The 18,232-nt window shown below is 40.7% G+C and overlaps 1 protein-coding gene across 1 annotated transcript in view; it reads left to right on the forward strand.

The window, feature by feature from the left end:
- tspan18b (tetraspanin 18b) overlaps nucleotides 1–8,908 on the forward strand; it is a 41,432-nt gene extending 32,524 nt beyond the window's left edge. Inside the window, exons 3-9 of the mRNA XM_033633996.2 lie at nucleotides 91–186; nucleotides 2,959–3,153; nucleotides 3,450–3,524; nucleotides 4,995–5,093; nucleotides 5,352–5,522; nucleotides 6,234–6,317; nucleotides 8,029–8,908. Coding sequence (XP_033489887.1) covers nucleotides 91–186; nucleotides 2,959–3,153; nucleotides 3,450–3,524; nucleotides 4,995–5,093; nucleotides 5,352–5,522; nucleotides 6,234–6,317; nucleotides 8,029–8,076 — 768 coding nt within the window. The 3' untranslated portion in view covers nucleotides 8,077–8,908. The remainder of the gene's footprint in view (nucleotides 1–90; nucleotides 187–2,958; nucleotides 3,154–3,449; nucleotides 3,525–4,994; nucleotides 5,094–5,351; nucleotides 5,523–6,233; nucleotides 6,318–8,028) is intronic.
- Nucleotides 8,909–18,232: the final 9,324 nt, after the last annotated feature.

Here is an 18,232-nt window from a genome sequence, read left to right on the forward strand (position 1 = left end):
TATCCAGAGCTCAGGAGAACGGGAATACTGTGAGCATTTGGCAGGATTCATTAAGTGGCACGTTTTCATGTTTATGTTGTTTTCTTCCAGGGGCAGGGAGAGGCTTCAGCTCGGGGGACGACCATGGAGGGGGACTGTCTCAGCTGCATCAAGTACCTCATGTTTGTCTTCAATTTCCTTATCTTTGTAAGTATTTTTCATCTCTTTCTCAAAGACACTTAATCTGGCTATCTGTGAAGTTAGCGTCAATCTAATGATTTAAGATCGGCTTCTGGCTGCCCCCTGCCCGACTGACTAATGGAGCCACATTTGCATTTCATTAGACGGAGGCAATCTTGATTCTATCAAATTCTCTTTTGATTAGATTTTAGTGTGGTGACACACATCTGAGGCATGGTGTGCCACGAAGAGTATGTGACTGGCACCTGAGTTTATCAGTCTTGATCAGACAATCAAGAGTAATCCTGTTAGTCTGAGCCTGCGAAGGGGGGGAGGGTCTGAGTAAGAAGGTTTGTCTCTTTTCCTGCTTTATTAAGCGCAACCAAACCGTTTAGTGACTCCACTCAAAGGCGGTTGTTCAAGGCCGGGGTAATAATGCAACCAACAGACCAAAGAATGAACTTGGCTGTTAGAATCACTCAATAACAACCACTGTTTTTACTGACATCCTTTGTTTCTCCCTAATGCATTTCACATTCATGGAACACAACCTTTTTTTTAGTAATGACTATAATGATAACCTTGGACAATATAGCTCCTTTCATAACATATAATGCATCTCATAGTGCTTAAAAAGAGAAAAAAATCAACACAAATATTTAAATACAGGAGCGAAACAAGTATTGAAAAAAATAAGATAAAATCTTGAGATTAAAAAAAGGGATACTACTAGTAATTAGAAGAAGATGATAATGTTAAAAACAATTTTAACATTAAAAAAAATTGTAAAGACAAGTATTAGAAATATAGAAAAACATTTCACATATTAACAATGATGTTGAATTTATTAAAAGCAAGATCATAAAAATAAGTTTGAACTGTTTCCTAACTATGAACACAAGTTGCTTGTCTTATTTGCTCCAAACCTTTGTGTTCAACAACAATAAGCTGCATCACAGTACTCTTGGTACATTAAGCAAGCCAGCGCTAAATGACCCAACTGATTGCGCTGCTTCATGTCGCAGGTGTCTCGGCCAAAAAGCTGTACCTGAACACACCACAAAGACTACAGCCAACGGCCAACTTGCATGTACTGTGCCTGCGTGAGAGAAGATAAATCTCCATAGTAGCAGGTGGAGGAAGTCTGTATTTGTCATTCAAAAAGGGAAACCGGAAGACCGATAGGATGCATTCAAGACGCTAGTTAGCCAGTTAGCACATTACAACACCAACCTGATGTTGAACGAAAATGAAAGAATGATATTTACTTTGCGCTAATGAACAATAACACAAACAGTTATGAATTGTTTCTGCAAAGAGCTCTACCGCTAAAAAAAAATATTTTTCACTGATATAACAAATTTGTTTCGATCTCATGCCCTCTTTAGTTGTTTGTTTGCTCTCCTCACTTCAGTTTCTCTTTTAATGCACTGAGCTGAACTACAAATCAGAATGGGCTCCTTTTTTTAATTGCAAGCTAAAATAAGTGTCAACCTGAGTATCTTGGTGTGCACTGGAATTTTGATTTCCTTGTGGTTCACCGCCAATCAGAGTGATTTCACTCACTGACAGGCTCCGCTGGGTGCGACGCTGATTCAATATTCTGAATTGGTCGGGAAAAAAAGCTGACAAGGGCAAACACGAGGAAGACGCACGCTCACTGCTCACCGATGGCCCGACATTGACCGACAGCCGACTGTTGGCTTGGTGTGTCAGGGCTCCGAGGGAGCGGTTTGGAACATGCTCGGATATGCAGGCAGACAGATGCGAAGGTGCAAAACCACTTAGGGCCTTAAAAACAAGTAAAAGCATTTTTTTTTACAGGTTGCCAGTGTAATAATGTTAGACTATGAATGTTTTTTACAGTAGTCTAGGTAAGCAAATACAAAGGCATGGGTCAGCTTTTTAGCATCTTCCAAAGAGAGGTAGGGTCTATTTCTTGTTGATATGTAATTTAAAGTTGAGCTTGTAGTGAAAAACAACACCCAGGTTTTATAATTCAGTCTTATTCTGTAGAGCCAGATTTCCAAGTTTGCTTAATATAACTTCTGTCTGTACATTTAAAGAATTTCTGTTTAAATTTCATTTAATTGAGGGAAATTATTACTCATCTACTGCACAATGATGGAGAGGCAGGTTGTCAAGGGGCTTAGAGCATCAGTGTCATCTGGCGCTACAGATAAATATAACTCAGTGTTATCAGCATAACAATGAAAATTGACTCCTCCAATGAGCTTTCAAAATAGCTACCTCCACTCATCACACCATATCCTCTGCCTCCGACGTGAAGTGACGTTCATTTGCTGAAGCTCAGGTCTCTCCTTCCTGTGACAGGAAGAAGGGGATTGTAGTTCAAGTGTGTGTGAGGCTCAGATCTCTTCCACCCCCTACCTCCATACCTTCTTTTCTTAATCACATGAGTCACCCCACGGTGGCTGCAGATAGGGTTTTAGTGAAAGGGAGGATGGGAGAGGATGGAGGCAGCAGAGCCGTGCATTTCTTTAGCAGGTTGGGGGGAGTAGTTGAAGCAGGGGAGACATCTCCACCCACCCCCCACTGAGGCTTTATAGCACTGTAGATATCCTGCCATTTATCTACCCTCAACTCTTAACCCCAGCCTTTCAAAGATTTGCATTACCAGCATGTTTTCCTGGGAAAAAAAGCACAAATTTATTTTCCATTATATGACATCTTGTTGAATGTTGCGTGTGCCACTGGGGATACACTGAGTTCCCATTAATTTTTAAAATGCAGCCAATTTCTGTTTTGTCTAACTCGTGTCTTTCTTTTCTCCATCAGCTGGGGGGCTCTTTCCTCCTGGGAGTGGGAGTGTGGGTACTGGTGGACCCCACAGGGTTCAGGGAAATTGTAGCAGCCAACCCCTTGCTGTTCACTGGTGTCTACATCATCCTGGGCATGGGAGGCATGCTCTTCCTTCTGGGCTTCCTGGGCTGCTGTGGAGCCATCCGTGAAAACAAGTGTCTGCTCCTCTTTGTGAGTCAGCTGACAAATTCAAAATGTAGTTGTGTCACTGATCTTGTTTGTGTGCATATATGTTGATTATTCTGTCTGTCAGTTTTTTGGACTGTCATGCTTGAAAAAGAAAGCCAAAAGAGCAAAATGCCCTTCTATTTGCCTTCGTGCCGCAAGCCTCATGCATAGTTAATGCTGAGTGAAGCAGGCACAGCCAGAATGTGATTTTTACTGACTGACATGCACATTTTCTGCCACTCATCCACCTTGTCTTACTCTCTCTTTCTCTTTGCCCTCTGTCTTTTGTCTTACTACAGTTCTTCATGCTCATCCTCCTCATCTTCTTAGCAGAGCTGGCTGCTGCCATCCTGGCTTTCATATTCCGGGAGCATGTAAGTTACCTCTGTCAGTGTTGGGCCAGTGTAAAAATGTTCAAACCACTTTGATATTTAGCCAAACACCAGATCAAACCGGAATACCAAATTATACCTGGTGTCCATCTTAACTCAGCTCCTGAGTGGAAAAAAATGACTCCACATCCCACAGCATAAGATATCTGTTTATCCCATCACATATCATTGGAGCTCTCTGTAATCACTGCATCTGTTAAACCTTTGAAACCTGAAGCGACATCACTTTTCTTGTGCCGGTTTCAGACACATTTCTCAAGTCTTTAAATATGCACTTCTGTGACATGTAAATATCATCTTTTTGCTCCAGATCAGACTGGAGACTTACCCACTTAAAAGGTGGGTGATGGGGGTAGGGGTGAGGACCCAATGGCGTGGTGGGTAGAGCAGGTATCCCATATATAAAGGCAATGTCCTTGCCACAGCGTCCAGGGTTCAATTCCAGCCTGCAGCCCCTTGCTGCATGTCATCCCTCCTCTTCCTCACCCCTTCACATTTAGACTGTCCTAATAAATCTAATCTAAATCTAATAAAGGCAAAGAGCCAAAAAAAGGTGGGTGAGTAGCCCACTTGCTATCTTCCTACATTTGTAATGTTGTCACGTTTATGTCGTGCTATGAACAGGAAATGACATCTTATATAGCCAACAGCAAGTAGCCTAGCTTGTTATTAGCAATGGTCATTTAGCTTACCAGAAATTTTCAGATACCTAGCAGACTACTTCCAGCCAGCCTTTTTCGTATTTAGGTTTTTGTAGAAAAATAAGGAGGTGTCATGTAAATAATTCCTCATCTTAACTTAGCCATTCCACATCCATTGCCGTGCTTTCAAAGCAAGCAACAGGAATAAAAGGAAACAGGGACAAAAATTCAGCTTGCAACGACATCACTGTGTCAATCGCAGTTATTTATGATGCCTCTTTCATTGGCTTTAAATTCAAAATGTTGCCATACAGATGCAGTTTCAGTTTTCTTGAGACACTAACTCTGCCATGTCTCGTCTCGTTACCCAAAAAACACATACATTTTTAGTAAACAAACACGTCCTGTGCTGCTCTGCCCCTCCCATCTCTACTGATCTCCTTCATGTTGCTGGTGCTTGGCTTGAAACTGAATTGCACACAGCCTGTCGGAAATTAGTGGCTCAATTAGTCCGTTTATAAACATACTGTTTTATTAATCACATTGTCATATTGCTTGTTGACACTAAGTTGGATTTAGCAACGCAACACCGTCGGCACAAGTTGCTGATTTAGACTACTCTTTAATTGGCCAGAATGTGTCATAATATCAAACCGGTTTGAGCTCGTACGCCAGAAAACTACCCAACTCTAGCCTCAGTATTCACCTCATCAGTGCAGTTTCCCATAAAATGATACCCAGCCCTTGTGTCCAGTGAAGGAAACCGGTATAATCCCTGTGGTGACACTAACCTGTGCTCTGTTGTTTCTAGCTGACCAGAGAGTACTTCACCAAGGAGTTGAAGAGACATTATCAGGGCTACAACAACACTGATGTCTTTACCTCCACATGGAATGCCATCATGACTACAGTAAGGCCACAGCACACATGGCAAAGAGCTTACACACTGTAGCTTTTACCAACTCATTGCTTTCACCAACAGTCTGTGGAAACAGGAAGGGTTTGCAGCCTGGCGTCAGGGGGCTATATTTTATAGATAAAATCCTAGACATTTAGGTCAATATTCATGCTGGATTGGTGCACGCACACAGTGGACCACAGGCCAGTGCACAAACAGGCACTCAGAAATAAGGGCTTCTTCCCCTATTCTCTTCTCTCCTCCCACCAGTTTGACTGCTGTGGGGTGAACAGCCCAGAGGATTTTAAGGACAGCCTGTTCAGGATGATGAACCAAGAGGTGGTGCCACAAGCCTGCTGCCAGCGTGCCAGTCAGACCGCGGAGTTGGCCTATATCAGCCATCAGTGCTTAACAGGCAATATGATGTTCCGCAATAACAAGGTAACTTCTGACATCCACCAAGACACCCTCTCTCTCCCTTGCCCTCTCTCCTTCTCCTTCCTTCCAAACCACCTCCAGGCTTAATTAGAGCTGGAGACAGTTGAGGGGTGACATCCAGGGACTCGCTTACTCCTCCATGGCTGATTAGTGCTTTTGGGTGTCATGGGAGGCCATCCTACTATGTGCTGTAGTGTGGAGACACCAGTGTGTGTATGAATCTGAGCATGTGTGTGTGTGTTGGTGTATATAGTGGTTAAATCTTTGTGGAGCATGCATGTGTGCAAAAATAGAGGATAATGAGTGTATATGTGAAAATTAGCTGTGCTTCACAGTTACACACACACACACACACACACACACACCCACATCCCTGCTTCCATGTGTGTAAAGAAAGCCTTGGAGTGAAATGTAATTACAGTGAAAGCTGATAGGAAGAGGTTTTTACCACACTCTCCACCTGTTGTTTTTTTTCCAAACCACTAGAACAATGCGAGATGCCCACAATGTGTGTGTCTCTCTATTCATTCACACAAAGAGCCCTCATTAAAAGGCAGTGAGGCTGGAGGCCCTGCTTCCCACTCATTCAACCAGCCTTTTGTTTGGAGCCTCACTCGATTAAAGCTGTGATGTTACTTTAATTGTCTTGGTAATTCTGCAAGTTTATAGCCTATTGATTCTCTGCTGAGCGCCAACGTCTTTGTGTGTCCGCAGGGCTGTTACTCTGCAGTAGTTGACTACTTTGAACTGTACATCTACGTGGCTGGAGCACTGGCCATTGTGGTGCTGACCATTGAGGTATGGAGGATTTTCATTTCAGTTTAATCGTCACAAATGCAGCATTTTCTTTGTCTCTCCAGTTATGTGAATATTTATTTCAGAAATGAGTGATTCTACATTGAGCTGAGGATGTTTGCCTCAGTGTGTGCAGTGTTATTCGAAAGCTCTTTCTATGGCAAGATCTCCATCTAGTGGTGAGACTGGATGCTACAGGAACATAGATTTGACTTTAGTTGGTTATAAGCATGTTTCTCTGTGCTAAGCTCACTTTTACTACTGTACAGAACACTGATTTTTTTTCTCCCTAAATGAACACAGTGTCACTAATAACACAATGACTGAAAAAACAACAGCATTACAGGATGTATCGCTTTTCCATTTAAAGTAGCTTTATTCATTTGTTTAAAATTGTTTCTAATTGTTCATAAACCAAGATAATAAAATGAATTGTGCTACACGTGTGCATGCATGTGTATGTGTTACAGAAACTAATGAGAAATATTGCAGTATGTCTCAATATGCAAAGTAATGCCAGTAATGTCATACAAAACAGTATATTGTAGCCTATATTCATCACTATACATATATATGAAGGACAGCAAAATCTAACCGCTAGAATATATGTTGGCATTGTTCATTTTTGTAAACCAAAGGTATATTAGATTTGTAAGTTATTGTGTAGCAGATACGTCAAATTTTACTGTTACTTTATGTTTCAACAGTGCTGTGGTTAATGTTTGGTTATGTTTAGGCACATAAATCACATGGTCATGGTCAGTAAAAGATCATCCTTTAAAAAAAGAAAATACCCAGTTTTAGTGGCACAATCCAAACTGGAAACGCAGTGATGTATCTGTAAAAAAACAATCACTTTTCGTGGTACTATCATAGCAGGAAATGCAGCGATGTTTCGGGAAAAACAATCACTTTTCTTGGCACTCTTTGGGAAGGAAACTCTGATCTGATCGTACTGTAATGACTGTTAAATCATCCTGGAAAACCAATAGTAAGGGATTTGAATAATAAGAACACCTGCTTTTTGTGGCACTATCCCCGGTGGAAACACCCACCTCGCTAAAAAATCATCTGGTATTGTTGTTTGTTGGTCTCGATCAGTGGTCTGCAGCTTGGCAGGCATCTCACCTAGGAATCACACCGTCCATTATCCCCTCCACCTTCCAATGAAAAAGTCAGCTCATATACTACATCACTAGAAACGTTAATATGATATGTATGAAACGTACAAATCAAATGTATTTGTGGTTTGCAGAAACATACAACGCCAAATCTTTCTTCTGGCCACTGGGCAGGATAGCTACAGATATAGATACAATATTGTATGGCCAAGTTAGTGGTTAATGTTTTTTATTCTTCCATGTTTTGTCAGTGTAGATGTTGCAGTCTAATTTACAGTAAGGAGTCGTAATTTGTACTGGTCGACTGTAAATGTGATGGTTGAGTTTGAGTGAGAAAACAAGTAATGAAGTCTAAAAAATGTGGTCATTCAATGCATTTTGTTGCAAAACATCAACAATGTATCTGCTTTAATTCACACTGACTGCTGTTGTGTAAAGAGGGAAATGTATATAACCAACTGCAAAAATGATAGCAATCCGGAGTTGGAATGATATGCTGCTGTTCAAGTATCACATGCTTGTCATAATTTTGTTAAAAATAATCTATGTCTTCTTCCCGTGTTCTGATCATTTCCTTTTTATTTTTCCTTCAGCTCTTCGCCATGGTCTTTGCGATGTGTCTCTTCAGGGGAATCCAGTAGAGCTGCTCCATCTGTGAACTTCTTTTTTTAAAAAAGGGAATTCAGGAGAAAAGAACAAAAATGGACACTTGTAAATTTGTTGATCTCTTTTTTCTATTGGCTAATTGGTGGAAAAACCAACTCTTAAACTCTTGTACTTCACAGCTGGACTTTTGAGGTACTGGGTAGCAAAAAAAAAAACAACACATTCACACACAAACACACACACACTCATATGTAAACCATAGAGAAAGTGGGAGATCAGAGACAAAACTGATGTAAAAAGATTTGTGTGTAAAGTGGAAACAGTAATTTTTTTTGGACCAGGTCTAGCATAGACTGGGTGTAACGTGGACCAGGCATGAGGACCAGGTGAAGCCTGAGCAGAAGGCACTGCACTGACTTTTGGATGAAGAATATTTATATTAAGTAAAGTTGGCTTAACTGTAAAAAAAAATGTGTTTTATGTACACTTTGGCTGTTTCCCTTTTCCTGCTCATACTGTATACTGTAACACACTCCCTCTCTCCATTCGCCTTTTTTACAGCCACTCTTCTTTAATGCTGTATTATACAAGCTCTGTGTGTCTGTGCGTGTGTGCGTGTGTGTGTGTGTGTGTACATACTGGACGCTCTTTTTTGAATGTGTATGAACTAGTTTGTGAGCATGTGAGCTCATGGCTCTTCATGACCCTCTCCCGAGCTTGAAAGCCAACCTCTGATTCTTTTTCTATTTGTATGGTGATGTTTATTGCAGTAGTGGTTATAATGTGGTTTTAGGTGGTGAAATGTATGTGTATGCATTTGTATTAGATCCTTGAAAAGTCAATGACATAAATGGCATTCTAAATGACCGTCCTTGTCTTTTGCTTTCTTAAAGTGGTTGCACAATCACAGATCATATTCCTAAATTAAATTAAACATGCGTGTAATTCTGCAATTAATGCTTATAAGTAATGAAAATGCATCCTTGCATGATGGAAACATATACACTGTATGGAGGTTTTTCCAGCTTTTTATTTGTTATTAAAAGTTAAAGTTTGATAGGAGAGACGAATGAATTGTTAAGAGTTTTTAAAGAACAGCTTAAAGATGTTTTTTCCTTGCATCTGACCCCATGATAAAATCAATTTTCTAGTTAAACCACACAACCAAGTTATTTATCAGAATAGTCAGAATAGACAGTTCTCTGCGGCCTTGGCCATTATTCTCTTTTAATAAATCAACAACAAAGCATTCATCTTTCCTTCACCTTTTTGACATTTAAGGTATTGAAACACAAAAGATGGATGCTTCATTTATCGATGAGCCGAAGCATAATAAAGTGTGTGTAGGGTCCACATATGGCTCTCGGTGTTATTGTGATAATGGGCTCAATTTCACCTCGAATGCATTAGTGTATTGATTTTTTTTTTCTTCCTGCAAGAAAAATCCATGAGAAGTGTGAACAACATACTGGAAAAATGAATAAGGTCAAGTTCATCCTGTGCGGATATGCCAGAACATGTGGTGCGGTAGCAGAATGCTAAGTAGAAAATATACCCCCTGTTTGTCTTAACAAGGACTGGCTGCACAAAAGACACTTTCACTATGGCTTAGAGCCAACAAATATGACTTCAGGTACACATCCCAGATTGTTTGTCGTAGGTACAAACCTGCCTATCTCTTGAATATGAACACTAATGTGTCAATTACGACCCTAAACAAACAACAGCAGCAAAAAAACACATATGTGACAGAGCTCCAGCTCCAGCTTTGTTCACTTTATTGGGGACATTTGTGTTTTGTGAAATAATTTAAGATACAAATACATTTGACAAGAGAGAAAAACACTAAGGTGGAGAAGTAAATACAGGTTCCTGTGGTCTGCAACAACTCATCAGTTTGTGCACAACACTGGCACAACACCAGCGCCATTTAATTTCATAATGCAGCCTATATTTATTTATTTATTTGTCAGCAGATGTGACTGACTGCTGCAATGCTCTCAGCTCAGAAACAGCCTGGAGGCAAAATGGTAAATTTGCTTTAAATGAAGTCTTTATTTTTATGCAGCTGAAAGTGCAAAACTAATTCTGGCTCAACCCCACGGAACAGTCTTATCGCTGTGCAGCCAGCAATGTGATTGATTACGCTGACATATTGTATATGCATGCAACTTCCTCCATTTTACATAGCCTTGATTCAGTATACCATACACCTCTATGTTTTATTACAAATGCAAAGTCCCTTACTCATCACTGCATTCTTTATGATTTAGTGAGTTGGATGTTATTGACCACTCGCAGACAACAGCACTGGTACTATAAACCAATATTGGTTACCAGCTACGCTCCTCCGAGTGGTTGCTTTTTAATGTACCCTGGGTTTTAACAGATCTGGGGAAAACTTGATTTTCCTACAATGCACCATGGACATGGAACAATCTACAAAAGATCTAAAATTAGATTCACTTATATACACTGATGGATTTAAGGGCAGGCTGAGTGGCAGGACTTACATTATTGCACCTATCAAGTGTAGATATTGTCGATTTTTGTATTATATGTTGTATTTGTTGCATGTTAATGTATTTTGACTGGCTGCTACCTTGGTCAGGTCTCTCTTGTAAAAGAGATTTTCAATCTCAATTAAATTTCCTGCTTAAATAAAGGTAAAGTAAGTAAGTAAAATTAAACAAGTTCCTATATTAATCTAAAGCGGGTGCATCTTTGGCCACTAGGGGGCAGAAAAACATCAAAACAAGAGGGACGCTGTATCCTGTAGACAGGCCTGTGGAGCCGTCACCTGTCCGCAGGTAAAAGTGCTTCAGGCTGACGTGTTCGCGAACAACAGCTTAAATATTCACATTCAGTGGAAACGGAGCAACATGGATATTCAGTTGGAGTCATGTCTCTGGTCACCTGATGGATGTAAGTAAGGGCAATACATGTTCAAGCTCTACTTTGGTTTGTTGTGGCTTGCTAGGTGTTCAGCTGCTCTGTGTGTGACCAACATGTGTCACAGTACACCAAATCACACATTTCAGCTACATTGCCACTGCAGATGTTTTTAACATAGCCACACACTGGATTATGACAGTTGCAAAGAGGATGCTATCAGGGATATTTATCAGTCCATTGTTTTTCTGTTAATATAGCATATTCCTTAAATAAACATCAGAATATTGAACAAATGGTGTGTCACAATTCACCAGAACCCAAAGTGACGTATTTAAACGGCTTTATTTAGTCTGACCAAACACTCCAAACACAAAGATATTAAAATTACAAGGATATAAAACAAACAACAGCTGCCTGTCTTAGCTATCAACAATCAAACTTCCAGTTACTTCACACTGGAAGAAGTTAAACTGCAGCAAAGGTGCCCTAAAGAGAATTATAGATTGGGTAACTAAAGCTACTGAGAAACAGTATTTCAGACTTCTTTGTAAATAAACAAATTGACAATGTACATGCCATGTACCCTTACCCTGCTGGTATATAGTATATAGCTACCATAATATAGTATGTGATTATATGAAAACATATACTGTGACCACATACTGTACCTGAAATTCGTATTTGGGTCACAGAATCTGCCAGTCTTTCACAGGTTCCAGGTCTTCATTTTCTCTGCTTGTGTTGTTCAGATATGTTGGCTACTCACTGGTTACTGCTTACTAGGTTACTGCAAGGTAACCTTGTAAATTAACTGTCTTTGTATATAGGGCTAAACACAATTTGGAGTTGGAACATGGAAACATTTTGACGGGCATTTTCCCTAATTCTGACATTCTATAGACTAAATAGATAATATTTACTCACAAAAATATGATAAAGAGAATAATCAATAATGAACACGGTATTTTGCTTATGTTATTGCTGGCCTAATGTGCAAATTATGAGTGTGGAGCATACTATGCAGCCACATCATTTTCTGTAATGCACCACATCACTTGCACTGTCCTGCAGATGTTGAGGACATTAGGGCATTCTCTTTCTGGCAAAGAGCACCATCATCAGGTGAAGGACTGAGTTAAAGATGTGCTGGAGTGCCTGTGTTAGCTCACTGCTGCGTGCTCTCAGCACTGAACAAGGTTTATTGCTCTGCCTCTCCAGCTCTCCTCTCACCTGGGAGACACAGACCCACTGTTTAGGTGTGTGAAGTCGCTGGAATGTAACAGTAAAATAGTGAGAGCGAAGTGCACTATTAGGCTGGGGGGTGGACATATCTGGACTGAGGTTCCCCAGTCAGGCTTCGCAGGTGTTACTCATTCACTCTTTCCTGGTTGCCCTCCATCATTTGTCCTGGCTGCTTACAGGCAGAGATTCTTTGCCATGTTTCTCCGTGCCTCCCTCACACTGTTGTGTTGGAGCGTTTCACTCGTCTCTCCGTAGGTGTTCTTTCCATCTTGAATTTTATTCAGCTCCCTCTGGGGTTGCTTTTTCAACGGCACACATTGAGCCTGGCGTAGATCTAACAAATAGTAAGTCAGATAGACATGTTGAGTTCAACAGTTGCAAAAAGCTGTCTCGTACTTGGCTACCCTTTAAAGGGGACTTGTTTGCTATGCATTCTGGGTAACATGGGACTCTTTTCCAACTTAAAAAAAACATCAGAGTGAGCTACAGCTTCAAGCTGCTCAGTGCTGCTGATGAGTGAAGGAATACGAGAGGTAACGTTTCAAGGGCTTACTGGGGTCTGTAATAATTCTTTCCCTCCTCACAACACTGTTCACAGACCACATGTTCGCTACGTTTTTGTGTTTTTGGCAACAGGTGACTGAATAAATGGAAATGCTCCTATTATTTCTGGGAAAGACTTGCTCTGAAGTGGCCAACATTTTAGACTTATAGGACTATTTTAAGAGCAACTATATATAACTTAACAGATGAGAGTCTCTGTGCTCAGGCTGAGGGAGATACTGCGTTATCAAGTTATTGTCACCTTTAAGGGGCTGTTTGTTAGTTATTTTGGCTGAACTTTGTACATATCAGGATGCTCTGATGTTTTTTTTTTTCTAAATGTGTTGTTTTCTTTAACCCATACTGTAGTTTCTTGCAGAGTGTAAAAGAAAAAATTCTAGACAAAGATCTCTTGCAACAAATTCGCATATGGTTTGCATTTAAGACCAGACTTTCTTTTTATTTATTTGTTTATCTTTTCTTTTATTTTTTTTTCCTAAATTTATTTCTTAGGTTTTCAAACAAATCCATAGTACCAAGTTTCAAATAAGACTTTAAAGGTCCACTGTGCAGGATTTAGGGCCCTCTATTGGCAGAATTGGTATAATATTCACAGCTATGTTTTCAATAGTTTATAATAACCTGAAACTAAGAATCATGTATTCATTACCTTAGAATGACCCTTAAGGAGCGGGTCCTCTTCCACAGAGTCTGTCATGTTGAACGGACACACCAAACACTGGCTGTGGACAGGGCCAGTCATGTTTTCGTGTTGATTACCATAGTTTTCCCACACGCTTGCCATGCAAAAGTTTCAGCTGGTTGCAATCTGCAACCTCACCACTAGATGCCACTAAATCCTACACACGGCTCCTTAAAGTAATTACACAACCGAGGATCAAAGAAAGAAAAGACACATCACACCTTTAGTAGGAAGCAAAGAACAAACAACTGGTCACCTATGAAGAAATTATGTAGTTACATTACATGCATCTGTAAATATAAACTTATGTGTATATACATACACCTGCGCATATGAGGAATATGCAACAATAAAACACAATGTGAAACATTTAAAGGACAACTCCGGTATTTTTCAACCTGGGCCCTATTTCCCCATGTGTATGTGTGCATATGATTCATGGGTACCACTCGTTATAAAATTGGTTCAGTATTGAGCCACGAAACGAGCTAAAACGGTAATGGGGGCAAATGCGTCCCATATAAAAGTGCTTTTTTTCGCCACTGACCGGTTCAGATCGCCAGTGCTATCTCTGTAGATAGCATATTGTAGCGGCCCTGGGGCAGTGGTGACTGTGAATGAGTGGAGTCAGCTGTCAGTCAGTGTTGGAGCAGAGAGGCGGAGGGCGTCCCCGGAAATATCTTTAATCCAAGGAAATATCTTTAATCCAAGAGTGATGGGTAGGGAGAGCGGGGGATTTTCACATAGCAAGAATCAAGTGTCTCGCCCAGAGAGTTACAAAAGCTATTCTTTGTATAATTTAATGTTGCAGGCATTAGGGTGACTCCGAAAAGGGCAGTGATTGCAGATGGTTTGACAGAGACAGAGATAACTTGTGAGATTGTGTTGAATATTTCCAACCAAAAGTTATGCAGAAGACCAGATTTAATTATTAAACTATAGTAGATATATACGGGCATGGCTGTGTCAACTCAGTTAATATCAGTTAAATGAAATGCAGAGATGCCCAGTGTTTTGTTTCTGTTTTGCATACTTAAATTCATAAAATACAGATTTTCTTTTGCTGTACTTGAACCTCCTTTTCAAAGGAGATTTGTCAATATTATATGTTTATTGCATTGTTTTTCTCAGGGATTTTATTTATATGTTTGTTGTTGTATCCCGCTTTTTAATAATTACACAGAATTAAAAATAATAGGGGAGATAAAACCTTGGCTGGACCCTTCCAAACCGTCCACACAACCGCACATGTGATTACAATTTTCCTAACAGGCTTATTAAGAAACACACTTTTAGACTTTTGGGAATGTATGAATACTTGTTAAGCTCAAGGTGAAGCGAACAACGGCCAGCTGACTTCTTTTAGTCTCCCTGCCTCATTACCATATACTGGAGCTCATTACAGTCACCTCAAATAAAAAAAGAAATTTGCAGCTCTGCTTCCTGTGCCATGCACGCCGAGGGCAATCAACAACGGTCGCAAAACAGTAACCAGTGGTGTCAGTGAAGCGTAACCAAACTGAATCATAAATTCAAAAAGCTGTACAGCATCTCACAAAAGTGTATATTCTTTCAAACTATTTTAAACTTTCATTAGTGTGTTCACCCTGGCTTTTATTTATTAGCTTTCACTTTAACTTGTACTACTGTACTACTTATCGTACAGTGTATATTTCCCCAGACGCTAAAATATTTAGTGTTAAACAATCAATGAAAAATTCAGCCCAGTTTCCATCATGTTCAGTAGCCAACAATAATTAAGCCCACCACATGAGGGCGGTAGCATTCCTACAACTGCTCCATCCACTGCTTGTCAATGTATATTTTCCTCTGAGCATCAACAAGAAGGGACCTTTGTATAGAGACTGAGATGTATGCATAAGAATTTCAGCAAGTATTTATTCATCATTATTTAATATGTAGGTTGCTTCTTTAGGTAGTTATGTGTGTGTTGTTTTAGTATTTAAAAATAAAGACCCAAGTACGTTCATCTTTATTTTCATAGGTTAGAAATGAGAAATGAACGTAGCTGTCTGCCACACACAAATATGATTTAACACCATCTGTATGCATATGTTCCAAGGCACCCTCTCACTGACTCTGTAAACATGAGCTCCAATCTCAAGAGGTCTGAGATTTTCAATCCGACAAACTCTGAATGTTGACTGAAGCAAATTTGACATGACTATAAGGCCGGACCCTCAAATTAAAACAGTGTGTCTTTGGTATTTTAGGCACATTTTGTGTTTGACCTGCTGATCAGAAAGTAAGCACCAGTAGCAGTCAATGTGTCAGAGCGCACCCCCCACCATCACCCCACCACCACCACATCTTGCATTTGAAGTGTCTGCACTGGTTCAGGTCAGGTTCTCACTGAGTATTTAACAGCTGCTAAGTGTTACTGGTGGTCAGCACGAGCAGCTCCTGATCCTGGTGGTTTACTCTCTGCAGCACACTCACGTACAAGCCTGAGGTGTCTGCAGCCGTCCTGGTGGCATCACAGCAGATGTATAGACTGGAGCAGCTATTTTGTAATACTCCTCTTATTGCTTCTGCCTCTGGGATGACAACACTTGAATCAAATTTAGAGCCGAGAAATTAAGTTGAAAGCAGCTGAATTTCAAAATCTGGCAAAAAAATCAGTGTGTTGACACACTGGGAGGATTTTCTTCTGTTTGTCATACCAGATTAAAGGCTGCTTTAATTTTACTGAAAAATAGAAAAATGAAGGATTTATTCTGCTTTGATTTTTTTTTTGCAAATCACAAGTAAATCTTAAATCTTTACACTCAAGTCCCGAACTTTGAGTTTCAAGTTCTAAATAAGTCATAATGAGCTCTTCAACAAATGTAACGTCATTAATAAATTTACAAAAATCACAAAGGCTTTTTAAAATTTATACGTAATTTATTTGTAAAAACATGTTTGTCTTAGGGCGGCACGGTGGTGTGGTGGTTAGCACTCTCGCCTCACAGCAAGAGGTTCAATCCCGGGCGTGGGAGCCCTTCTGTTTGCATGTTCTCCCCGTGTCAGCGTGGGTTCTCTCCGGGCACTCTGACTCCTTCCTCCCCCAGTCCAAAGACATGCAGATTGGGGACTAGGTTAATTGGTAACTCTAAATTGTCCATAGGTGTGAATGTGAGTGTGAATGGTTGTCTGTCTCTATGTGTCAGCCCTGTGATAGTCTGGCGACCTGTCCAGGGTGTACCCTGCCTCTCGCCCGATGTCAGCTGGGATAGGCTCTAGCCTCCCCGCGACCCTCAAGAGGATGAAGCGGTTAGAAGATGAATGAATGAATGAATGTTTGTCTTAAACTTCCTGTTGGCTAAGCATTAGCTTGCTAACTATGTTAATATTTGCCTCGACTTACTGTCGGTTTGTGCAGCGTCAAATGTACTGCAATATTTTATTCAAGTTTTTGTACGCAAACAAAATGAAGTTTGGTATAATTTTAATGAAACCTGGCCCTCGGTTATGTAATGTTGGTTCTCTGTGGTTCTTCTTCTTCTGCTACTAGATTGGATGCTGTCCAACTAATTGGATCTGGGGAATTATGTTTGGACTTACTATGAATATATAACGTTAACGTTCGTCGATTCAGGAAATGAAAGGAAATGAATCGATTGGTGGCACACTTTTTAACCTTTGGGCCTGGGGGAAGGCATCATGTTTTTTCAAGCTTAAAGGCTCGAGTCCAAGTGAAGTCACGAGTCATTGGTGTTTAAGTGCAAGTCAAGTAGTGAGTCTTTTTTTATTTTCTCAAGTTTTGTCTAAAGCCATCAAATCTGTTACTCCAATCTGACTCGAGTCGGAGTCATGTGACGAGTCCACACCTCTGGTTAGTGGTAAAACGTCTCTCAGGGCCTCTTTGATTGTGTCAGCATTTTCCATCTTAATTGTGGCCACAAGAACATCCTCGCAAAAGCTTTTGCATCCTCTCTGTGGTACCAAATCTGAGCAGAAGAACAGACACTGAACAGCATGCTGCTCCTTTGTTGTCATTATGTTGCCTGTAACAGGAGTAGGATTTGTAGCCTTCCTACTGCCGTTAAGGAAACTTGTGTAAAAGCCCTTAAAATAATGTTTGATTATTTTGTAGTTCGGGGTCACTGCAGAGGCTTGGTGTTGTAGTATTTACCTCTTTGCTCTAGTGTAGTCTTGCACCACTCCATCTCTTCTTTCCTCATAAAAATTCCAACCAGGAAAAAAGGGAGAAGAGAGCGAGGGATGGGGGTAGTGGTGAGGCTGAGGGGCTCCGTGTTCAGTTTGTTTTAGCCCCCTGTTTGGAGAGGAAACTTTCATTGCTTGATGATTTATGAGTGGTTAGACTCCCAGGGGAATTAGAGAGTACTTTTTCCTGCATGTAATAACCCACCCTCTAACATAAAACTTACGTTATTCCTTTGTGTTGTGTTTATCCAGTGTGAAAGGTGTTAGGTCCGGTGGGGAGTTGAAGGGCCCCGGAGAAACCCCTGAGGACCGTTCAACACAAACCATACCGGGGGCAGATGATTCACATCTGCTGCGATGTGACCACAAAACCCATTGTGAAAATGTGAGAATCTAACAAAATACACAGTGAACCAAATAATGCTGGAGCCCTCAGTCACAGCCTCGCTGTTGTGGTATAGAAAGACTGAATTGTCCCACAGCTACTGAGTCCCACAGAACTAGTGGCCCGGGACGCGACAGGGCAGCCTTTGTGACGCACAGTGTGGTGCCCATGACCCAGCGTGAAACAGGAAGTGAGCTGGAAGGGCCAGGAAATGAGTCTGTAGGGATGGGTCGTTTCTCAGGCCGAGCATCAC

Source organism: Epinephelus lanceolatus, chromosome 5 (genome assembly GCF_041903045.1).
Source record: "Epinephelus lanceolatus isolate andai-2023 chromosome 5, ASM4190304v1, whole genome shotgun sequence".
Lineage (NCBI taxonomy): Eukaryota > Metazoa > Chordata > Actinopteri > Perciformes > Serranidae > Epinephelus > Epinephelus lanceolatus.